The following is a 25310-nucleotide window of genomic DNA, read 5'->3' as shown; positions in this document are numbered from 1 at the left end:
TAAGAGTTCAAAAACTTTTGTTCTTTTCTTTAAAGACAGCGAAACTACCATGTCAGAGCCCACATTCTCAATTAAAAGACGGCAACGTAGTCTTTTGCTGTCGTTTTACTTGATCTTTTATTCATCTTACATTTCTTCACAAGAAGTCTGAATGAAAGGGGGCGGGGAACCCTGATGTCATTTTTGACTGAAGTCTTCTCACACAGGAAACAGCAGGTGTCTTGATGTCTTTACCGGAAGTGGAACAGCTGAGGAAGGAAAAGGGCCAGAAATTACTATCTTGGAGTCCCATGACTGTACCTCTACTGAGATCATTGTCTGTTACCTTCACAAACGGGTCATCATCCTCTCCTTAGCCCATTCTTGGACTTCTGCTTTTCCAAACACGAGGTAGATGATTAAGCCACACTGGCTAATGGCAAACAATAAGAAAAAGAAATTCCTCCACCCGAGGTCAGGGTCCTGGGAACACAAAACCCAAAATACATATGACTTCTCTCCTCCCTTTTTCGATGAAACTAAATCACTAGTTCAGATGACAGTTTCTAGGGGTTTTCCATGCCAAGATTCATTTCCTACAAGTCTCTTTTGATCGTTAGATAAAGGAAATCCAAAATATACTCAAAATGTTCTATGTAAGAGAGATTTGGAGACCCTCATGATTGACCTACAGAGTTATGTTTGTCATTTTTATCAATGTGTTCTACACATTCTCTGTTGCCCAACCTTGCCTACAAATGCTATGCTAAAACATGTTCTAAGATTCTTCCATCGAAGGTTACAATGTGGTAAAGAGATTCTAAGTGTCAGAGCTCTTTCCTCAAACCAGAAAGACTCAGTGTATCAGATTTTCAGTTTAGGCATCAGGAGATGAGGGCGATGTTGTTAATTTTCATACTTGTGTTAGAATGAAAAGCTAGACAAGATTCTGTTGTATAAAATGCTTGTCATACATAGTCAGGTGGTAGTGGCACATGCCTTTAATCCCAACACTCAGAAAGCAGAGGCAGGAGGATCTCTGTGAGTTCGAGGCTAACGTGGTCTACAGAGTGGTTCCAGGAGAGCCAAGAAACATTGTCTGAAAAAAAATACTTGTCATGATACCAGCATGTGGCATGCACTTAACATGCTTCCTCTCCTCTCTTTCTCTGTGTGTGATTATTTACACAAATGAAAATTCAGCCTCAATGACTTGGCAGGTCAGCATGGAAATCATATAGGGTTGTTCCCCATTTCAAATGGGGATTATGAGTGGAGCTGTGGATAGTTCTCTGACTCCAGAATGACCTCAACTCTGGTTCATTCTGTTCTACACTTCATGGTCACCCAAAATTCAACACTGTTTTCCAACCTTTGAGTATACTCTGTAACGATTATCACTTTTACAAATGCATGTGGTATTTTAAAAGTTTGTCTTGGCATGGAAATTACCTGATCGAGGAAAAAGCCACCAATAATGGGTACCAGCACAGCAGATGAATGTGCCAATCCTCTTGATGTTCCCATGAGAAGGCTGGCATACCTGTGGGTGACAGGAATGTCCCAAGCTAAATCCAGACATAGTTGACAGTATCTTTCAGCTCTGTTTTATGTATGAATCCACCATGTAATTACATCAAAAAGAACTTGGCCATTGTATATTCAATGTGAGGCAATATGATAAGTCCACACCCTTCTACCCAACACACCATAGGCCCATCTATGGTCCATGCTTATGATTTATTGTTTTCTATACTTTGAGACCCCAGAACACTATAGATCACCCTCCCTTCACCCAGAAAATGTGAAACAAAGAGCAGAAGTAAGAGTCCTACCTTGGGGCAATGTCTAAAGCATTGATATAGACTCCGGACTGACACAGAGGGGCTAGTCCACAGGACAGTGTCAGAAATGCAATTGTTGTGACATAGCTGAACTGGATGTAGGGCAGAGACACAATGAGGGCTGCTGAGGGAAGAGTTCCTAGGGAGTGCGGAAGAGAGAATCCAAGAGTGAAATGCATTCTTTGGTTGCAGAATACTTAGAAGTCATTCAACCCTCTTACCCTGTTCTTACCTAAAACTGTGAGGATTTTCCTTACAGTTACAAGTCTAAAATTCTTGCTCAGAAGAAAGTCAGCCAGCAGGCCTCCCAGGATACCAACGGCCCAGCCAACGAAAAAGGGAAGAGAAGACAGGAACCCGTTCTGAGGCGAAAAAACTGAGTGAATGACCATAATTAAGGCAGTGAAAAAAAACTTGTCGGTAATTCCCTCAGATCATCCTGACTCTCTGAAACCACTCTTTCTTGGGAATCCTGGCCACCTCTTATGTCATGCCCCTAGCAAGGTTGCTGTCATTGGTTTGAAAGTTCAGATTATTTTGGGTCATGAGAGTTAACGTCCTGCGGATTGAATGATTTATGACACCTGGGTAGCGGAGGAATCATGCAAACACAAGGAAGGAAAGGAATGAAATCTACTCACTTCTCTGATGTTAATTTTGAACACATTACTGATGTAGGTTGGGATGTACACTATGTAGGTGTTAACAAGCCACTGGTGGGTCGTAGTGCCAAGACACATGGTCCAAAGTGGCAGAGATCTGAGCATGGCTTTGATGGGAAGTGGTTGCTCTTCTGAACTGATCTGAAAGCAAATGATCTGAGTAGTAAGATCAATATAAGGCTCAAAGTCTCTGCCACCCTTCAGAACCCAGATGTGGATGCAAGGTTTTTGCAGAGGTTGAAGGTTTTATGAGTACCTGTTGGTGAAGGGAGGATAAGATGTATTCTTTTTCTGAACTGCTTATCCATGGGTACGAGGCAGGGTCATCATAAATCAGAATGAACCAGAGAAGGGAGCAGCCACAGCCAAAACCTCCTGTGAACAAGGGGAGAGTTCATCAAAGAGCTCATTTTGTCTTTTTTTTTAAAGCGGACTTTAAATTACGGAATAATACTAGGGTTGTTTTAATATTGCAAAGATAGCCTAGAGTTGCCACATACCTCTTGTCCTGTGTCTCCAGTGTTGACATCGTAAGACATCTGTCAACACTTTCGTGACTTCTTACTACTAAATCCTAAACTTCGCATGGATTTCACTTTTTTTTCTTTTTTGATTGTTGTAATAGTCATTGCACATAATTCTGGTTTTTAATAATTACTTTTAAATGTACCACGCATTTTGAGCATGTCAGCTTCTTCACATCCTCTCCCGAGTTTCTCCTTCCTCTCCCCTCCTACCAGTTACTAATCTCCTTTCTCTGCTGCCTGTCTGCTTTTATGTGTGTATATGTATGTGTGACCCATGTATGTATTATGTGTGTATGCATGCATGTAGATAAGTAGACAGATGTACTTTACAAAGAATTTTAGTTCCCACAAATGAGAGAAAATGTGTGGATTGTTCTCTGTACTTAACTTATTTCTCTTACTATTATTTCCAGTTCCCTCTATTTTTCAGAAAATGATGTAATTTCATTCTTCTTTGTGGCTGAATCAAATTCCACTGTGACCTTGTACCACGTTTCCTTTATCTGTTCTCTGTTGCTGGCCATCTAGGCTGGTTCCACACTTGGGATACCGTGAACAGTGCGGCAATAATTGGAAATGTGTGCTTTCTCAATTATAATCTTTGTTCTGGGCTGCCTTAGCCTCCTTTTGGTATTTTGAATGGCTTGTTCTCATGTTAGGACATTTTCTAGGATAGGCCATTGCCAAAGCTCATTCTGGGCTCTCTTTGTGTGTATTTGGTGAAATGTTTCTGCTTAGTTTTCAATTGAGGGTTTTGTATTCTCCTTGAGTTTTGAGAATTATTTACAAATTTTAGAAAAACATATAATTGTTTTGTAGATATTTTCACCTTGAACCAGTTTGTCTTTTTATTATTATTTTAGCAATCTCTTTTGAAGAGAATTTTTTTTAACTCTGTGGATATCCAATTCATCGATTTCATCTACTTTTAGTGACTCATACCTATAGCGTCATATTTAGGAATTCTTTGGTGAATTAAAGAACAAAGTATTTTCTTCTGAATAATGTTATCCATATTTTATATGTAGGTCTGGGGTTTGTGGGTGGAGGTGAGAGAATTTTCTTCCTTGATTTCTTTGACACAGGAATCTCTAACTGACTTTGGAGCTCACCTATTTGCCTAGGCGATCTGATTAATATTTCTTGAAGGTTTTTGTTTCCTTGTCCTCCTCCTGCTCCACAGAACACTGTTTTGAGTAGCCCAGACTGGCCTCAAGCTTTCCCTTGAGCTTTTGATCATCCTGTCTCTGCTTTCTGAGAACTGGGATTAGAGCCATGTGCCACCGCGCCCATGCCCAGTTTTCCTAAGGACTGAACCCGCGTTTTCCTCCTAGCCCAGAACTTTATCAACCAGCCTACATCCCAACCTTGTTCCATCAGTTCTTGCACGGTGCATTTGAGGGCTTTGCTGTTGGGTGCATGTGCGTTTCCAATTGTTGTGTCTTCTTGGTGAGCTGGTAATACTCCTTATTGTCTGGTATTAATATATCCACCCAATTAGCTCTTGAGTCGTTTTCATGTTGCTTGAGCCCTACAAAGTTTCAAGAACTGACAGTAACCAATCTCTGTCCTCAGATACCCGCTGACTGGAGGGGGAATAGGCATGTGAACAAAACAAGCTGATAGGAAGTTTGAAAATAAAATGCAAAGACACCCCCCCAGTGGCAACTGTAGATGATGCTGCACTTTCTTGGTTTCTCGTTAAATGAATGTCTTGGGGGCAAGAGTGACGTTACCATGAATTACTCTCAGTGTTTGATATTTTCTTTTTATTGGGAAACTTGAGAGTTGCCCAGGATGCCGCCCCCTTGCTGTGTTTAACCAAAGACAAGCCCCATAGCTACACTTACGTCTCTGGATTGCATTCTTATCTCTTAGATGTCACTGTTCTGCAGGCCTTCCTCTCCTGCCTGCAAGGCACAGTGCATCTGTGCTGGATTGAGCCTTAGGTCAGGAGAACAGTACTTTATATGAAGCCAGAGGATTTCCACAATTTAGCTAGCAAAGGTTATTTCCTTATATTATGATACTTGGCTCCCCTGATATTTTTATATTTGGACTCTCTTCCTTCTGTAAAGTACACACAGATGCACAACCTCAGAAGAACATCACTGAATAGCTCAGAAGCCAGCAGCTTACCAAAGATATAGAAGACATAGGGCCATCCAAGGGCTTGGATAATGACGCCACCCACAAGGAGGATAACAAAGACTCCCAATACCATTCCTGTACAAAGAAAGAAAAAAGGTAGTGGGACCCCTGCCTTCTACCAGACAGATAGTGAGGGCTGACAGATGAACATGGAGATGTGCCACCAAACCACAGAAAACCACGTGCAAATGTAAAACCTTCAAATTGCTCATTTAATTTATATACTTCCTGAAAGTCTTTTGTTTTCCCCTCAAAATTCCCAAGTGACATTGCAGAAGACTGTCATACTTACTTCCAGGCTGTATTAATTGTCAATGATTTACATTTGTTACTGAATAAAGCACATGAATAGTCAAGGTTGTTGTACACCCTCCAATTCTACCCCGCATGCTTCTGAAGACAAACATCATGCTGATTTATTGTACAAGAAATAGTCACTTGCCTTCTTTTCTGTGCACTTATATGCTGTTTATAGAGATACATATATTCATTCTTTTTGTAAACGCATTCACAGAAAGCTGATTTCTGCACAAATATGCTAATGATAGTGTTTCAATTTCTATAACTTCAGAGAATTCTAATATATGTCAGGCACATTACCATTTCACAGTTTTTCAAATATTTCTAAGCTATCTCACTTTTTATGGTTAGTGTTCTTGTCTATGTGTATGAAGTCATCTTCACTGAACAAAAGTTCTTACAAAGATCTCTATTGCACTGTAGATTCTAATCCTAAACAGGAATTATTACTCATTTCTGAATATGAACATAGTTTGTATAATAGCGTATCAGAGGTGGACTTGCTAGATGAAAGGCTATGCATATTTCAAATTTTGGTAAATACTGTAAAAGAGCTTTGTTGAAAGCTGTAGCAACTTAAATCGCCAACATTTTTCTTTCTCATCTCCTTTATAACATCTAATATCTTGAAAAAAAATTTTAAACACCTGTCTTCCAATATAAACAATAAAAGAGCCCTCATTTTAAATTCTGTTCTTTGTAGTGAGGTTCAGTTTTTTCCTGTTTACCAACTTTATTGTTTGCTGTAGAATATCATTTTAAAAAGTATTACATGTGTTTACGTTGTGGAATATTTAATGATGCAGAGATATGTTGCATTCTTTCATGTTGCATTTGTTCAACTCTGTAAAATAGTGCTACTTTGCCTGTTTAAAACACCTGATTGGTCTAATAAAGAGCTGAATGGCCAGTATCTAGGCAGGAGAGGGATAGGCAGAGGCTGGCAGGCAGAGAGAATAAATAGGAGAAGAGAGAGAAGAAAGGAGGGGGAAAGGAGGAAGAGAAGAGGACGCCAGGGACCAGCCACTCAGTCACACAGCCAGCCAAGGAGTAAGAAGTAAAGAAGGGTATATGGAATAAAGAAAGGTAAAAGTCCAGAGGCAAAAGGTAGATAGCATAATTTAAGTTAAGAAAACAGGGTGGAAACAAGTCAAACTAAGACCAGGAATTCCTAAGTAAGACTAAGTATCCATGTGATTATTTGGGAACAGGGTGGTGGACCTCCAAAGAGTAAGAGGGGGGAAAAAAACAACTGAAATTATGACTGTCTTTTTTCTGTTTCTCCCACTTGTTTCCCTTTGTCTCAAGCTACAGACTCTCTGTGCATTGTGAATAATCCCCATGTGGCATGTGGGCAGATGTTCTGCCATCTTTAACCTTGTTAACATGGTTGTGTTTCACAGTCAGCAGTTACAGACAGCTGTGGAGTCAGATCTCTGGCCTTCAATGATGTAGGAGAGTCTTATGTATTTCTGTTGCTTTCATTGGCTAATTAATAAAGAAACTGCTTGGCCTGATAGGTCAGAATATAGGTTGGCAGGGAAGACAGAACAGAATGCTGGGAGGAAGAAGGCAGTGAGGCAGACTCTATAGCTCTCCTCTCCAAGATGGACACAGGTTAAGATCCTTCCTGGTAAGCCACCACCTCATGGTGCTACACAGATTATTAGAAATGGGTTAATCAAGATGTGAGAGTTAGCCAATAAGAGGCTGAAACTAATGGGCCAAGCAGTGTTTAAAAGAATACAGTTTCCGTGTAATTATTTCAGGGGTAAGCTAGCCGGAATCCTGGCAGGAACACAGCCTGCCATTCCTTATTTCTAACTTCGAAATTTACTCTTTTGCCTAGACTACTTTTTAACCTACACTGCAATGTAGAAATAATTGTTTACACATTCTTTTTCCTTTATTCATGTTTATTGAAGCATACTGTCTGTGCTATCTTATTTAAATATTAACAATCAAACTTACATGTGATCAAGAATAGCCAACTGCAGTTAAATAAACTGCCCCAGGCATTTCCTTTTAATAACAGGAAAGGGGTCGCTTGAAAGAGAATACCAAGTTCCAGGGTGCAGGTATAGAAAGCTGGAAGTGGGTACCACTTCCACCAGGTCCACCCGATCCATATCTTTCCCCTAAATGTCTGCCTTTGTCTTAATGACAGTGAGGGGCAGACTCCTCTTTGCAGCCAAAGTCATGTCCTTTCTGGTGCTCTTGACTTCCTCCACTCTTAAGTGTGCGCCCTCTCACTTCTTCACCCTTGCTCTCTTCTCTGCTCTTGACTCTTTCCCGACTACATGCTATACCAATGGCATAGGATCTGTGTTGGAAATAAAGCCCAAGTACTGTGTTCTGCTGCATAGTGGCAGGCAGAGCGTCAAGAATGGGAGCGTACTATGTTTTAAAGCAAACTGAAAGGGAGAATTTTGAAAATTTTCACTACAAAGAAGTGATCAGTGTCAGCTGGGATGGGCGTGCCTGGATTTGAACACCAGTATGTGTTGACATGTACTGAAATATCTCATAGCATCTCTTCCTCATTTTGTATCTTAAGACTGATTTCTCAGGAGTTTCTTTAGCATAGACAATGATAAGTATTTTACCCTGGTCCCTTCAGCCCCCTTTAAAGGACCACGTATCAGCAAATCACTGCTGATTCAATACATCCAAAGGCCTGGGTCAGTCATCCATTCTGCCCCAGTTACTCAAGAAACAAAACACAGCAATTATCAGAATCTTTAGTTGACCTCCTCTATTCCTCCCTGTGTCTCTTCCATACAAGTAGGTGACTTTAGCCCAGGATGCCTTTCCTCTGGGGACAGTCTTGCTTGAACTTTAACTCTGTTTTCCATTACCACACCCTTGGGGCAAAGGCTGATGAAGTAGAAAGACAAAGAAAGAATATTTAGGCAGTTGAGCACACATGGTCCTTGCGCATGTTTGCCTCCTATCTCTCACAAGATAACTGTGCCGTTCACCTCTCTCTCTCTCTCCCTCCCTCTCTCTCTCTTTCTCTCCCCCCTCTCCTTCTTATTCTCCTTGCTCTTTCACCCTCTGTTTTCAGTTAACTCAGAATTTGTGCACTGATGGCCTCCAGTTTGGTTTGAGGGGCTGTTTCCTGAGATCTGGGCAGAGTTAGTTAATAAGACATTTTCTTCTTCCCATCACTTACCAGCCTTAAGAGTGAGCTATGAGTCCTGTTTGACCTGAATTGTTCCAAAGCTCTGTGAGTGGCTGCAAAATTCCCTACCTCTATGTATATTTCGTAGTACCTGAAAACGTGTCCAACCTATGACCCACAGACCACCTGAATACACCAGGATAGCTAGAAATGCAGACCACTATGAAATCTTAAATGGACTTAAACATTATGAAATAGTCTGTGACTATTTTTTCTCATTTTTATTAGCTTTTTGAGAATAGAGTGTGATCTGTTTTGATCATATCTACCCCTCCCTAGTTCTTTCCCAACTCACCTAATTGTTATTTTCAAACCTCCAAGTCCAGTTTGTACTGCCTGTATGCTAGCGGACCTGCGCCTTTTCCTAGAGGGTGATCAACACACCACCGTCACATTCTTAAAACTCAACTCACTTCTTTAGTTTGAAATGAGACTGCATGATGTCTGCATCTCTCAATTTTGTTCTTAAGTGTGAACTCTGTAGATGGCAACGTGCAGTGTATTCTGCACTGGAGGCTGGCAGCAGCCAGGCCCTTTACGCCCTAGGTAGATGCTTTTCTGGGGAGGGTGTTTCTCTCTAGGGTTCAGGTTAGAGCGATCCTGCCTTCTAACTCAGGCATCGCTGTACGTAATATCACAGTCTTACAGAGGCAGGAAAGTGGCCTTAACCGACTCTGTTTCGATGGAATTTTCCATCTGCTCTCTCTGTGTAACTCAGAAAGCCAGGAGGGACCCTATGTTTTCTGAAGACAGAAAGGAATTTCTTTCTGGAGTTCCTCAACACCAAAGACAAGGAAGCCTGTGGAGTTTGCAGTGTATGGGCTGCTGAGTTTCCCCTATATATTGTCAGTTGGTTTATTTTGGTTCTCCAGGCCATATAGACCAGCAAGTGAAAAGAAATTGAGTTACTAAACCTTCAAGGTAACTGTCTTTATTCTAAATGTGAATAAAAAACTTTTTGTTTCAAGTTTGTCTTGTTGAGGTAAGGGCTTGCAGCTCACTGCATAGCCCAGACTGGCCTTTGTGGCAATCCTCCTATCTCGGCCTTCGACGTGTTGGGATTACATGCATTAACCATCTCATCCCTTTTTCAGGCATGCATTTCATGCCCTACAGTCTGAGTCTGTCCCATCACTGCTTTACCCATGTTCTTAGGCTTCTTGTTCCATGGTTTCTCTTGTGTTCTGGGGTCACCTCACAGCTGAGTAACTGAGGTGAATTTCCTTAGTTTAAACCGGACGTTCCCTTTCTGTCAGCTAACGTAAACTCCTTTGAACCCACACTGCTTATCACTATCCTGAGTTTCTGAGGGGGCCTGTTAACAGCAGGCCCCTCTAAAGTATGCGGTGGTTTGGGACTTGAAGAGCTCTTGACTATCTTTGAACACATACGTTACCTGCATCATTGCACTTTCCTTACCCACTGCTAGTCTTGACAGTGACCATTGTTAATTTGTACCATGTATTTGCCACTTTCTCTACTATAAGTTAGGTAGGCTTCTGCCTCCAGAATGCCCATGATGGGCACACTTTACTGACAGGCCATTTTTAGAAAAGAGTTCTCAGGAACTGGGAAGATGGTTTCGTGAGTAAAGGTGCTTGCCACCAAGCTTGGTGACAGGAGCTTGATTCCAAGAACGCACATGCTAGAAGGGGAGGACTGATTCTTGGTAGCTGTTCTTTGACTTCCAACATGTGCTGGGGTGTGTATGCAAAGCAAGTAAATGAATGTAATGAAAACTTTTAAAAACTTTTAAAAAGATGTTCTCAGAACAATTTAGAGCAATCCCCAAAATCATCAAGTTGAATCCATGTCGCACTGAATGCAAATATAAGTTTTACACTATTGTCAGGAGTTGATATGTAAAAACTAAACTGTAAAAATTCATAAAAAACATGGGTAATTGCTTTTACAACTCGTCCGTGAGTTGAAATTAAATCCCACAAAATAAAAGTGATCACTTTAGAGACATAAAAATCATTTTTAAATGTCAGAAATCATATCATAAACAAAGTTATGCCACAAATCACAACACAGACAAAAAATGCCGTGTCACAAATGAACACACAACACAAATGAAGTGTTGTCTTTCTTAATTTGTATAAACATTTCCCTAGCATCAAGTAAAAGACGAAGAACGGTTCAACAGCAAAAATTGTTTAGGAGCCAAGTGGGACGCGTTGGGTTGCCAGGCACCCGTCTGGACTGCACCTCCTCACCTGATAGAGCAATGCTGCAGAGCCGACTGCGTTCCTGCGGAGGAGCCCATCTCTGCCAGAGTGCAAACTGACCCCCATAGCCAGCACCCTGAAATAAAGATGCCTAGAGATATTGATATGATACTGTGTAGAAATCCACATCCAACTCAGAGTTTGAAAGTACTCAGTACCTGAGGTGGGTATGGTGACACACATATGTAATCCCAACACTCAGGAGACAGAGGCAGGTGGTAGATCTCTCTGAGTTCAAGGATAGACTGGTCTACATTTTTTTTAAAAAAAAAAAAAGCAAATGAAAGGAAATACTTGGTACCTGGGTAAAGCCCTGGACTGCTCGCGCTGCCAGGAGAAAACCTAGTCCAAGATTGGCAGCCAATGGAATGAGGAGAGTGAGCAATGAAGACCCGAGCAGAGCAATTCCGACCACTTTCTTTGTTCCTATTTTCCCGGCCAAGAATCCACCAGGACTCTGCATCAGCATCATGCCATACTGGACAGAACTGAAGATGATTCCTTGAGTTTGAGGACTCCAATTATACACAGGGGCCTTTGTGAAGCACAAAATGCTGTTATGAGTCACACACTGGACAGTATTTACCAAGTCTAAGAAGCCTCATTAGATCTGAATTTTCTCAATCAAAATTTTTGAACACAGCTATACCTGGTTGCACAGATCTGCAATACCAGATACTCAAGAGGTTGAAGCAAGAAGGACACAAGTTCAAGGCTGGCCTGGACTACATAGTGAGCTCAAGGTCTGCATGAGCAACTTAATGGGACCCTTTCTGAAAAGAGAATGTAGATAAGAGAAAGGGGAAAGAGCTGGAAAGTAGCTCAGTTGTAGAGCGATTGGTCGAGAATGTGTAAGGCTTCTCTCCCAAGAACTATAAAACAGGGTTTTGAACACAAACTTTAGAAAAATAAATATAAACACGAATAGCAAAAATTTGAGCTTAGGGGCGGAGAGAGGGCTCAGTTGGTGAAGTGCTTGCTGTGCAAGCATGACAGGCTTGTTCTAATCTCCAGAACCCACATAAAGAGGACAGCATTATGACTTGTAATCTCATCACCGCGGAGGCAAAAACATGAAAATCCCTGGGACCCGCCAGGTCGTTAGTAGAGCCTTGCATACAGGTCTCAGGTCCCAGGGAGAGATCCTGTCTCATGAAACAAGGTGCATGGCTCCTGATGTATGAAATCAAAATTTGGCCTCTGGCATTCACAGACACACACACAGATGTGTGCAACACACTCGCACACCCAAATGGGAGCACACACTTAAATTCTGCACTGCCTACCTTTGCAGAAAGAGGCTTTGAGGCTTCATGTTGGTCGCCATTCAAATCGCCGGGAAGCTCTTCGGTGGAGCTATTGAGGTTGGACTGGTCCGTGTTGTTGACCATGGCGACCATAGTGATGCTTATGATGGAGTTCTGCGCTATCAATGTGAAGTTGGCGAAATGTGCAAGCAAGGCTATTCCGTAGCGTACGGCGCACAAACTCGGGACTGGAAACAGGACATCATATCATGACTTGCTTCATTAAGGTAACGTTAATTTTTCACAAGATATAATAGAAAGCTCGGTTTGGTGGTGGAAGCCTGTAATCCCAGCACTTGGGAGGTGGAGGCAGGAGGACTAGGAGTTTGGTCATCATTGCCTGCTATTTGAGGCCAACTAAAGTCACTACTGGCCATCTGGTGACTTAAACGACCTTTCTATTTTGGCTGGAATCAGGAGAAGGAGAGTCTAAAGCAGCTGGTAAGTGAATTAAGTCAGGGAACATTTTATACTACAGATTAACAGAGCCTGGCTTTATTTGGGACTTTCTGTCCTTCCTGTAATATTGTCTCTCCTATTCATTCCTACGTCACTGAGTTTTAGGGCTGATGAAATGATTCATAGTACGTAAATTTAAACTTTATATTAAAAGTTGAATATATATATAATATAATGCATAAGTTACATGTAAATTACATGTGTGTGCATAGTATGCACAACTAGTGATATGTGATATATTTATGTTACATATCACAGGCATAATGTATGTAACATATCATACCTAATGTATACAATAAAAATTAAAGTTTGAATAAGTTGAGGATAATTTTCCATTTAAAATGTGAGATTTAAGAACATGAACCAAGTTTAAGATTTAAGTCCTAGTGGGATTTCATCATTAGGAAGGCTGACACCCTCAAATGCTAAAAACCTGCGGTGAAACTACACTGGAAACAGAACTGTTGAAACAATCAGTGTGTGTGGCTCCAGGGAAATCCCCACCCCCCCAGATTCCCAGAGCCTGGTGCATTGTCCGAAGTGCTGAATGCACAGGTGCCACACACCCGTGAGTGATATGCGAGAATGGTTCAGAAATGAAATGGACCTCTGAGGATCGTTGGCTAGATAACCGATTACCTCCCGAGCTCTTCAGGCAGCTTTCCATGACTGCTGGGAAAGGCCTGCAGCGTGGCACTGCTTAGGGGTCCTGGCAGAGCACATTAGGCAGACTGGCGCGATAGAAAATCATATGACTGCGAAGCTGTGTTCGCCTGGCTGCAGGTATCCTTTACAGACGGACTTCCGCAAAGGATGCTCTGCAACACTCTCTGTGTCTTTCTTTCTTTCCCAGGAGACTGTGGCAAATCAAGAGAGCATGCAGAGCTCAGCATCTTCTCAGGGTGTCAAAGAGCTCCCAGGGTCCTCCATGGGTACTTTAACAGACAGGTATCTGTCCCTCGAAGAAGCCTAAGTCTATCCAGCTCATCCTGTGGCTGAGCACCTCAGTTGGTTCACTTGGGGGAACAGGGTAGGAGCTTGACAAACCACTCTCCTAAGCCATGCTCTCCAGTATAGTTAGTATCTTCAGTTCTTATGGAACACACATCTACTACTCTCTCTGTGTGTGTCGCAGCACATAGCTAGTGAGCCTCACATTCCAGAGAGGACAACAACACACAGTAAGGCAAGACAGTAAGTCTGTCTTAGATGGTGTGCAGAAAATAAATCAGGAAGAGGCAGAGTTCCAGGGACATGCCCGAGAGTTGATCGTGCAGGCATCTGAGGGGAAGGCACCACTTCACTTAGTGGAAATGCCTTGTCGTGGAAGGAGAGGGTCAGCCATGAGTGTTCAAATGACAGGTGCATATGACAGAGGAGACATCCAGAGTAGAACCAAGTCTTAAAGATCACGTGGACTGTCAGAGTGACTGTGGCTTTTATTTTGGGTGGAGTGGGAGCCCTGGGAGCAGTTTGTGAAGGAGTGAGACAGGATAAGGCCCAGAGAAGTTAAGCTAAGCTGCCTAAGGTGCTGCCCTACAGCTCCTGGCATATGCTGGTGAGATGGTAAATGCATGTTGTTTCAGGCTATTGACTTTAAGGTGGTAAGCCTGCAGGGATCACTGGGTGGCATCAATACAGGCTACTTGAATGTATTATTTGACTACAAAAGAATTTTTTTTTGAAGCTGTTCTTTAGTTAGCTTTAACTGTCCCAGTTTGTGTACAAAAGCTAGTTAAGAATGAGCCAAAGAGTGAGTCACCAAGCAACATTCTTCCATGGTTCTTACTACACGTCTTGACTGAGTAAGCTCCTTCACTAGAGATAGTATTGGATAGAACATCAAGCAGACCTGTCTTTGAGTTCCTGCCTTGATATCTCTCAATGACAGACTGTTATGTGTGAGCTAAAACAACAACAACAAACAAACAAACAAACAAAAAACTTCCCTCCTCTAAGTTGCTTTTAATCAGAGTATTTTATCATAGTAGCAGATATAAATTTAGAACAAAGAGCGAGAGTGGCAGGCATTACCTAACATTTGCATTTTAAAGCATCGGAATTTTACTGAGAACAAAATAAAACAGCAGGAAAATCTATAGAATGATGCCATTATACCCGAAGAATGATTGGGAAAAGGGCATGAAATGAAAGAACGCTGATGTTGGAAGTCCTTCTGTATGTGTGTTGCTTTTATTGGTTAATGAATAAAGAATCTGCCTTGGTCTGTGATAGGGTAGAGTAGAACTAGGTGGGAAAAACTAGACTAAATGCTGGAGAAAGAAGGTGGAATCAGGGGACGCCGTGTAGCCGCCACGGAGAACAGACATGTGGGAACCTTACCGGTAAGTCACAGCCACGTGGTGATACACATATTAATGGAAATGGGTTAAATTAAGATGTAAGAGTTAGCCAATAAGAAGCTAGAGCTAATGGGCCAAACAGTGATTTAATTAATACAGTTATTTCGGGTCTGAGCAGCCAGGAACAAACAAGGGGATTCCTCCTATAGAACTCTAAATTACCCTGTTACAGAGAAAAATAATGTTGGAGTTATTTCACATTTAAATAAAAGAAAAAAAACTGGAGATCAGTATGGCAATACTATAGTTCTTGACACTGAAGATATATTTAAGAATTTTTCTTTGTCTTGTGTGGTTTTGTTTATTGGGATAGGATCTTGTTGGAAGCCCAGGCTAGTCCCAAACTCATGGTCTTCCTGCCTCTGCCTTTGCAGTGCTTGGGTACCAGGCATTCACTACCATGTCCAGCACCATTTTTCTATTTTTTATTTACTAAAAGCCAAATCAAATTTAAGCTGATTAACAAATCAAATTTAAGTTGATTAACAAATGAGAAATAAACCCTTGAGCTCTGACAACTCCCAAAAATTTCCAAAGGCTTTTTAGTTTGTTAGTAATTCTGTTTTCCCAAACACTCCGCAGTTTTCTTACTTTGTTTTTTTAGCTTGGTAGTTATTCTATATTCCCAAACACTCTTCAGTTTTCTTACCTTACTTAATATCATTTTGATGGGGGGAGGTGATGCTGGTTCAAACTCAGGACCTTGTACTTGCTGGGCAAGCCCCCTGCCACTGACATATATACCCCATCAATAGTTTTTAATGTATTTTTCTAAGCCGCCTTATCCAGTCTACCTGGGTCATATTGCTGTCTCTTCACCTAAGATACCCAAGAATCTAGCTGCTCATCCCACCTTTCTCTTTTGGTTTGGGGCTATTCTACATGGTTGTGGCTTAAGTCTGAATTTTTCCCTTAGTCTCCAACCACAATGGCTCCCTGCTGCCAGTCTTTATTTGGTGGAGCCGTTTGAGGGCTGCCATTATGGCACAAGACAAATCACTTCCTCTTTTGCTCACAATTCTCCACATATTTTCATCTGTATTGAGACAGAAAACCTAAGTCTCGATTTCACTGGAAGCAAAATAATCATAAATTTTGTCTCAAAATTATCATTTTCATTTCAAAACCTAAGGAAAAATCCAAATATGATTAGCCAAGTGTTATGTTATTTAACCATAAGACATAGAGCTTAATAGTTTTCAGAAATAGTCCAAATACATATAATAGCCAAGTAACATATGCATTTCATATGTAGATAATAACAAAGAATCGAAGTCAAAGGGCACAGCTTAAACATCAGCCACAGGAGGGCTTTCCAGGTAAATAGGTGTGGAAGTTGGACTTGTTGGGATATGTCAAGCATGCCTTGTGTAACATTCTGTTCCCTTCTTTCCTCCAGACAGTTGACTTTTCTGCCTTCATGTCATCAGTAGTCCATTTGAGGAAAGGAAGGGAAAGAGCCAGGGGTGGGCAGGGAGCAAGGGCAGGCTAGAGAGGAGGAAAAAAAACACGTGGATGAAATTGCTTTAATGAGACCCATTACATGATGTGCTAACTTTAAAGGTTTAAAAATAAATTGAAGAAAAGAAGGTTTTGTTAATCTTACAAAGCAATACTTAAAACCATTAGCAAGTTGAAATAGAGTATGGAGTTACATAAAAGTCATATAGAACAAATGTAATAAAAATGATATTGGGTGAGGTAAGCTTACAAAAATGTTACATTTCTTGATTTTGAGTATTTATGTCATTTGTTACTTTAATCAAGCTATGTGATTATGTTTGCAGTAGTCCATGCAGATATTAAAGGAATGGGATGTGAAGTCGTGTGCTGACAGCTTTGTTAAGAGTTGTGAAGAGTAAAGTCGTATGGGTAAAGATAAGAAAGTAACTGGGAAAAACTGATCTTAGAAGAGTGTGTTTCCTTCTTTCGTTTAACTGTGAAAGGTGACTTAACATCACTGTGTATCAAAACTAATCAAAAACTTAAAAGTGATGAAGTCACTGTTTTGTGGGACTTCATTACAGAAGAAATTCAGTGGGCAGGTGTACATGCCTGCTTACCTTTATGTACAGCTTACCTTTATGGGAAGGGGTCTTCTTGTCCACCTGGATGCCATGGGTGTCCTCACTCTGCTTACTAATAGGTTTCAATTCCACTGTGGTCATTGTGGCGTTTTCTTTCTGAGTGGCTAGTTTTTTTCGGGGAGGGGGAGAGAAAAAAGCAGGTTCATAGAAAATGATTGACATGATGTTACTTTTCTGGTAAACTTTATGAAGAAAGAAGCTTCATGGGCCACAACAATGGGATCCTAATATGAAAAACATTAAAACAGATTGATCATTGTGCATAGAAGTGTGAGTGGGACTTGCAGAGGGGCTTCGACTCTAGACAATAAAGAGGGTTTCTGATTTTTATAGGTTTTCAGGTTGGTGAGCAAGTTTCACGTCACATGATCTAGTTTGTCCTGGCTTACATACCAGAAGTCAAGAAGGCACTGATAAGATTAGTATAATTCAAGGTTATTAATTTAGGAATAGGATGTGGAGGTGATGAAGGAGTGAGAAGTGAGGGGGCTGGGTTTTGCAGCTATAAATGAGAGGGAGACTGAACGCCACATCACAGCAAATTTTCTTATCAACTCTGCCCCAGAGAACTACAGGGGTGTGAGCTGGTTTCTGAGAGAGAGAGAGAGAGAGAGAGAGAGAGAGAGAGAGAGAGAGAGAGAGAGATTGAGGATCTGCGACCTAACAGTTTCCAGGACAATACATAATCCATAGATGTGAGTTAAAAAGAGATGCCTTTGGTACATTTGAAGATCGAATACCAAACAGTTGAAACTTGGCCCGTCGCATCTCACTGATGCATGGAATGGGATAGAACTGATTACCATCTCTCAGTTCAACACAATAGGCACCCTACAACTAAGGCCTGGAACTGTTAATCACAGGATTTAGCAGACATGCTGTAGAATGCCTGAAGAACTCTGGCTTAGGAGCTAGGCACTCCTCAGTGCAAAGACAGCTTCACAGATTACCTGCTTTGCCAAAGAGACATAGGAGCAAATCAGAATGTCTATTTCTCTGTCTGCTATTAACAACAAAGTCTGCATAAGTCTGCCTAACAGGTGACACAGTTCAAATTCTGTTTTGATACTGTCCATGAGTTGATGCTATGTCTGTAGAGTTTATTGGAGAACCAACAGACCTCATCTTTTTCACATGGAAAAGCTCATTGCTGTGGTATAATATTAGGGTCTCTATGCCAAAGGAAATTGCTATGTAGTACACTATGTAGAACTGCAAGGTGTGCTATGCTTAGTGCTCAATTTTACTTAAGGATTACTTCGAGAAAGACATCTCATTCATGCCATTAATACCACTAACAAATGACCTATTGCTATATTGTCCCAAAATCTTCTATTGTCCTGCTCTCCCTCTCCTACTATTGCTGATCAACTTTTAATGACAAGTAGTAATTGATATTCCCTAGACATGCTATGAAAATGGGACAATGCAGGACACGTTTTCTTTTTCTTTCACTAGGCATAATTATTTTGAAGTTTATGCATATAGTCTATATTCATGGTTTGGCTCTTCATTGTCACTGAGCAGTTATATTAAAATCTGTTTAGTCAAACTCTTCCCTTGCTGAGCAATCATATTTCTTTTAGGTTTTGAGCATTACACTGGGGCCCCTATGGACACCCATGTCCAGGTCTCTGTATAGCCATGTACTTTGGCTACTTTTAGAGAAATGCCTAGTACTAGAATGTCTGTGTTATGTAACAAGTGCATATCCATCTTCTCAGGAAGATGGAAAACTGCCTTTCAATACAACTGTGCAATTTCACGTTATCACCAAGAATGTCTGAGGCAGTCATGGGATCCATTTGCATGGTCAGGCTTTGAAATCTGAAGCAGTTCAGAAGGCGGCTAGTTTGCTTTATCTTGATTTTAGTTACACTTCTCTAGCAAAGCTGGGCATCCTTTCATGGCATTATTTGCTATCAATATATCTTCCTTAAGCTTCTCAACATTGGCCATTTTAATTCCATAGTGTACCATGCAATTTTAAAGTTCAGCCTTTGGTGGGCTGGCAAGATAGTTCAGTGGGTATAGGTGTTGTCCACCAAGACTAGTGGCCCGAGTTTGATTCCCAGAGCTCACAGGATATCATGAGAAAGGTGTCTCCCCCAAGTCGTAACATGAACCCCCACATTCATGTTGTGGCACAAGCATACCCCGCAATGCACACATGCACCCATAAATTAATGACTTAACACTTTTAAAAATTAGCCTTTGATTTCTATAGAAAGTGCTTTGCTTCTCCACTCAAAAACTCCACTCAGTTTCAGTAAGAGACAAGATAAAGGCCACCTGCACCTAATGGTGAAGCAGTTTTGTTGTCTCAGGCAGAGCAGGATCTACTTTGTTTTCACGAGCAGTGTTCTCCACTGAGTGATAGCTACACCTCGCTCTGTGATCTTTCGTAAGGCCAGTCTCTGTGAAGGCAGCTATAGATTTGATTCCAGCTTTTAGGACTCTATGATTGCCTTCCTCCCGCTGCCCTCAGGTCACCAGTCATCTTTGGATACCCCTGCCCCCCTGTTATAATTGTCTCCCCTCTTCATTTCATTTTCTCTCCTAAGCCATTTTGTTCATTTTCTGTTCGCTGATGTTGTGAGTCAAGCCCAGGCCTTCAAATATGTTACAGAAGCATTCCACCTCAGAACTATACTCTAGCCATTGTTTACATGTATGTGCATGTGGCTGTGCATATTTACACGAGGATGGATATGTGCTCATGCATGCGAAGGCAAAGCTGAGTGTCTTCCTCAGTCATGTTCGACCTTATTTGTGTGTGTGTGTGTGTGTGTGTGTGTGTGTGTGTGTGTGTGAACAGATCTTTCACTGAACCTGGGAGTTCAAGGACGCAGGTAGACTGGCTGGGCAGGGAACTCCAGGGATCCATATGCGGTTATTACAGACACCTGCTACAGCAGCCAGCTTTTCACATGGATGCTGGAAAATCTAAGGTCTTTATCCTTATACAGTAATCACTCTACTACTGAGCCCTCTCTCCTGTCCCCTCACAGGCATTTTAACTTGTGTAAAGTTCGTACCATCTCATTGGTTTTCTTAACCCCAGCATTCTTGCACAAGCCCAACCCTACCCCTGCTTGCACTATCGTTCTACCCCCCTGATTAATCTGGATGGGAATCTAAAATAATGAACTTGATCGCCAAGCAATGAACTTGATTCAGAACACTATGATAGCCACATTGTTGAAGCATAACTGTCTAAGAAAAGGACCAATACAATATGGGGGACAGAGCATAAATCTTCATGCTGTCAATGAGAATTCCTGGAAAGAATCCTTGTCTACAAAGACTGACTGATTAGAGCTGCAATGATAATTGGGCCAGACACCAATCTGGTCACAGGAGATGGCTAATTCAAGTCACATATTGGATATTGGTAAGAGTCTTAGCTGGAGTCATCCTTGTAGATTCGTGGGAGATTTCCTTGCACCAGGTTTTTAATCTGACCCCAAAATGTCCCCCGTTTCCAGTAGTCTTTAAGTACCCTATGAGTCACCTCCTAACATGATTTCATGTTCCCATTCCCACCGACCCTCGGTCCACTCTCCGAATCTCTACGATTTCCCCTTCCCAGGGAGATCTGGGCATCCCCCCCACCCCAATGAGCCCTCCTTGTTACCTAGTCTCTCTGGATCTGTGGATTGTTGCATGGTTTTCCTTTATTTTACAGATCAGAGAGGCATCATCCAGAAACTGCTGGAAACAGATACAGACCCACAGTCAAGCATTAGGTGGAGTTCAGGGAATCCTGCAGAAGAGGGGACAAAGGACAGTAGGAGACAGGGGTCAAGGACACCAAAAGGAAACTCACAGAATCAATGAACCTGGGCTCACAGGGGCTCACAGAGTCTAAACCAACAACCAGGGAGCCTGCGTGGACTGATCGAGGCCCTCTGCATACATCCTGTACTTGTATAGCTTAGTCCTCGTGTGGGACTCCTAACAGTGGGAAAAGGGGCTTGTCCCCATCTCTTTTACTGGCTTTGGGAATCCTATCCCTCATACTGGGTTGCCTCATACAGTCTTAAGACAGGGAGAAGTTCTTAGTCTTACTGCAGCTTGGTGTTTGGTTGATGCTCATGGGAGACCTGCCCTTTTCTAAACAGAAACAGAGGAGGAGTGGATTTGGGGGGATGGAAACAAAGGGAGGTGGGAATAGAAAGGGGTAGGGAGAGGTACCATGAGGAGAGGATGGAGAGGAAATTGTGGCCTGGAAGTAAAATAAATAAATAAATCTACTTTTTTTTTTTTTTGAAAAAAAAGAAGTGCAATGATATGGTAAGGACGGGTCCAGCGGCAGATTCTTTTAACTTGAGATAGAGTTAGCCTCTTCAGCAGCCATTCCTCGCCCACCTTTGTGCCATAATTAGAATTCCAAGACCAATAAATAAAAAAAATCCTGTGGAATCTACTGACTTAGCAGATTCCTAGCTTCCACCAACCTGAACGAAGTCTATGAATATTATTGGAGAGCACCCCAGGCCTCAGAAAAACTTCCGCCATCTCGCTGTACCTGCCTCTCATGTGTACCCGCCAATGTATTTTAAATTTGTCTTGACTTAAGACTTTCTTTGTTCTGTAAACTATAAGATTCATGAAACGGCTTCTGTGGTGAGACATGTAATTTTGGGGCAACCTAAATCTGTGTTCCCAGACCATGATCACTCAAATATGGCTCTAGTATAATCTTATATTCCCTATAAGGTAAGAGCTGTGTGCTTTTTGCATTGATAATGCAAGAGGCAAAGAACTGATTGCTATTGTTGTTTTATCTATAGTGGTTTTCTTAAGTGCTAGAACCTTCCAGCAGCTGTCAGGCTAGCAAAAGCTACTGCAACTGGCTGCTGCTGCAGACTCAGGATCCTGGCAGAGTAACTTTACCTCAGAGAACTCACTGACTCTCTTCTAGGTTATTCAGTTCAGGAACAGAAGAACTGATGTTTGTTTGTGAGTCATTTTGTCTATCGCCTACCTATCTCTCTCTCTCTCTCTCTCTCTCTCTCTCTCTCTCTCTCTCTCTTTTTCTCTCTTCCTTCCTCTCCCTCTCCCCCTCCCTCCTTCCCCCCTCTCTTCTCTTTCTTCCTTCCTGTCCCACCCTCCCTCCCTCTCTCTCTTCCTTCCTCTCCCTCTCCTTCCCTCCCTTCCTCCCTTCTTCCCTCTCCCTTCTCTCTTTTCCTCCCTCTCTCTTTCTTCCTTCCTCTCCCTCTTCCTCTCCTTCTCCCCCTCCCTCCCTCCCTTCTTCTCTCTCCCCCATCTCCCTTACTTCCTTCCTCTCCCTCTCCTTCCCTCACTCCCCCCCCTCCCTCTCCTTCTCCTTCCTCCCTCCCTCTCCCCTCTCTCTCCTTCCCTCCCTCTCTCTTCCCCTCCCTCTCCGTCTCTCCTTCCTCCCCCTCTCCCTTCCTTCCTCTCCCTCTCCCCTCCCTCCCTCCCTCCTTCTCTCTCTCCCCCCCTCTCCCTTACTTCCTCCTCTCCCTCTCCTTCCCTCCCTCTCCCCTCTCTCTCCTTAGTCTCCCTCTTCCTCCCCTCTCCTTCCCCCTCCCATCCCTCTTCCTCCCCCCTTCGTCCCCCTCCCATCCCTCTTCCTCCTTCTCCCATCTCCTCCACTTCTCTTCTTCCCCTTCCCTGCTTGTCCCCCCCTCCCCTTCTCTCTCTCCACCTTCTCTACTGTCCCTATTTCTTCCCTTCTTTCTGCCCATCTCTTTTCTCTCTCCCTCCGTTTCTCCATCTTCTTCACTCCTCCTTCCCCATCGCCTTTGTGGATATAGATGTTCACCTTCTGCCACACACTTTTGTTGACAGGAGAACATTTGAGGTTTGAGGAGGGCTATATAGAGACCATCAGCTGTTATTCAGGAAGGACCGGGCAGACTTTCCTTCTTTCACCGGCTGTGCAATGAAGATAAGTGACTTACCAACTTAGTGCCTGAGGTAGGGCTTGCTGTTTTTCCTCTGAGCAGGCTTCTCTTACCTCTTGCCAGTGACACTCCAGGATTTTCTGCCACTCCAGGGCTTAAATTGTTAATCATTAATGAAAGGCATCAAACCGGAAGCTCAGGAAGGGCTTCTTTGCAAATGACTTTTGATAAAATGTAAAGAACCTGTGTCTTTGGATGGTAGACGCCTCCTACCTCTGGCAGCTGTGAGCTTCCTATTCTGTCTCCCTGTCAGGCATCTCCCAGCAAATCAGAGACAGCCACATCTCTGACACCTGCAGATGCTCGGTTGCATTGCTCTATAGTGTTTCTAACCACTTTTGTTCTATTTGAAAAATGTTAAAAGGCCAAAAAGTGAGATAAATTAGAATTAAATATATTATGCTTCCCCTTTTTCTGGTTTTTGGCCCTTCTTAAGTTTTCTTCTTTGAATTATGTGAGCAGTAATTTTACAGGCAAACTTGAACTTCAATCACTCTGTTGCTTCACCCTTTTTTTTTTCAGTGTCTGTAGTTCTTTATTAACCAAATCAAACAAACAAAAACCACAAGCCTCTCTTGTGAATTTGATATGGTTTTCCATGGTTTTTTTTCCCCTGTTTTAACCGTTTCTATATCTGCTGGCAAGCTACATAAAAATAATACTATGACTTATTTCTCAATTTGCATACCTGCTATCATGTACAATGGGAAATTCTCTAACTCACTTATAAAATTGCTTTAAAATTTCATGCACACACATAATACATTTTAATTAAATCACCCTCATTTCTCCCTCCAATTCCTTCCCTGTCTCCCACTACTGTCATCTACTAGAGTTTAGATAGCGTTTCAGAGTCAAATCCCTGAAGAAGACTGATCCTCTCACATACCAGCAGCTGTCAATTGCCAATAGCTACTTGGCCATGGCAGGGCTTCGTGGACTCCTTTCCTGACCATAGGGGACTTTATGGGCTCCTTCCCTGACTTTGGTAGGACTTTATGAGCTTCTTCACTGACCATGGTGGGATTTCGACTGGCCTGGTCTTGCTCAGGTCTGTGTTTGCAGTCACAGATGCTGTGAGCTTATGTGTACAACTGCACTGTGTGTTTGGCAAATATGGTTCTGTTGTAGATGTCCACCTCTGGCTCTTACATTCTTTCTGCCCCTTCTACCACACTCCCTGAGCCTTGTGTTCAAGGGGGTGAGATACCATTTAAAACTGAGCATACCAGTCTCTTATTCATGCATGTCGACCACTGGGGGTCTCTGTGTTAATCACCTTATACTGTAAAAAGAAGCTTCTCTGATGAGGGTTGAGAAATGTGCTGATCTGCTAATTTCATAGCTTTATTTTCTTTCTAGTTGGATAATTGGCTTGGACCACACATTGACCATGGCTGCTTGACATAGTTCTAGCATTTCAACTTCTGGGATCACAATTCTCCAGCACCGTTACACTTTTACGTTTCATGATTCTCACTGTATGTTTTGAGAGTTCCCTTACGCCTTTTCTTTTGGAAAATTTTACGTGGACTTTGAAAGCTGAAAATACTTCTGTAGACATAACTCTTGCCAAAAAAAAAAAAAAAAAACCCACTGCAGAACCATATAGTGTGATGTCTCTGCACACAAGATTCCCTGTTGTGTGTCCCAGATTATACCAAGAACAGGAAAGTTAGAGATTTACTAACTGGCACACCTGACCCCACGAATAAAGGGTACAATCCAGACCAAGGGCCTGAGGCCATTAAGGGGAAGAGTTCGGTTAACAAGTAGAGAGGAATCAGAACGGTATGATGTACTGGAAAAAGAGTAAGACACCAGTACCTTTCCTTTGTGGAACATATGAGGGAAACAGGCCCAGTATAGTAAGACTAAGACAAAGGAACACAACTACAGAACAGCTCAATGCAAACACTGCATCGTGCCCCTTGAGGAAGGAAAATTGCTCTTAAATTGTAGTGGAGTGTGGTCCCCAGAGGAAGTCTTTTTCCCAAGGTCAGGCATTTGGATGGGCTTCCATTCCCTCAGGGCCTTGAGGAAAGTTCCTGCTTGCTAAAAACATTCGTTCTTTTTATCCCAGGCGGGAGGAACTTGTGGCCCTTGCATTGATATAAGAGGGCTCCTGGTAGAGGTACTGAGCCTTTGAGAGCAGTAGACATTTCCATACTTGCTGAACTTAGCTCTTTTGTCTCAGGAATAATGTTATAATGAAGTTAACGGCCACTTTTGTCCCTGAATCATTGCACCTGCTATCAGCCTTGGTCATAAACTGTTGAGTGT

At 42.2% G+C, this 25310-nt stretch overlaps 1 protein-coding gene across 5 annotated transcripts; it reads right to left on the bottom strand.

Annotated features, from left to right (window-relative positions):
• Window positions 1-92: 92 nt before the first annotated feature.
• On the bottom strand, window positions 93-23452 carry Slc17a3 (solute carrier family 17 member 3). 5 transcript variants are annotated; one of them, XM_087896474.1, is made up of 14 exons: window positions 23025-23452; window positions 20732-20808; window positions 17088-17198; window positions 12165-12373; window positions 11180-11413; window positions 10867-10954; window positions 5152-5238; window positions 2742-2860; window positions 2465-2626; window positions 2056-2185; window positions 1815-1962; window positions 1432-1522; window positions 326-462; window positions 93-248 (listed from the first exon to the last, which is right to left on the bottom strand). In XM_087896474.1, exons 2-13 carry the CDS (start codon window positions 20760-20762, stop codon window positions 328-330), a joined length of 1545 nt encoding a protein of 514 aa, XP_087752600.1. In that variant the 5' UTR covers window positions 20763-20808; window positions 23025-23452; the 3' UTR covers window positions 93-248; window positions 326-327. The 5 variants fall into 5 exon arrangements, with proteins under 5 accessions (XP_087752600.1, XP_087752601.1, XP_048284056.3 ...); XM_087896475.1 differs by having other exon boundaries at window positions 23081-23452; XM_048428099.3 differs by having other exon boundaries at window positions 20732-20860; window positions 23025-23451.
• Between the last annotated feature and the right edge of the window lie 1858 nt (window positions 23453-25310).

Source organism: Myodes glareolus, chromosome 14 (genome assembly GCF_982192425.1).
Source record: "Myodes glareolus chromosome 14, mMyoGla1.1, whole genome shotgun sequence".
Taxonomy (NCBI): Eukaryota; Metazoa; Chordata; class Mammalia; order Rodentia; family Cricetidae; genus Myodes; species Myodes glareolus.
This window is presented reverse-complemented; position numbering and strand designations above follow the sequence as displayed.

Bases quoted from the DNA above. Each gene is read 5' to 3' on its own strand.
- Slc17a3 (XM_087896474.1), bottom strand. From the start codon at position 20,762: ATGCAACAATCCACAGATCCAGAGAGACTAG. The intron at 17,199-20,731 runs GTAACAAGGAGG...GAAAAAAACTAG, and splicing joins CACAGATCCAGAGAGACTAG to CCACTCAGAAAGAAAACGCC. The intron at 2,861-5,151 runs GTAAGCTGCTGG...CCTTGTTCACAG, and splicing joins CTATGTCTTCTATATCTTTG to GAGGTTTTGGCTGTGGCTGC.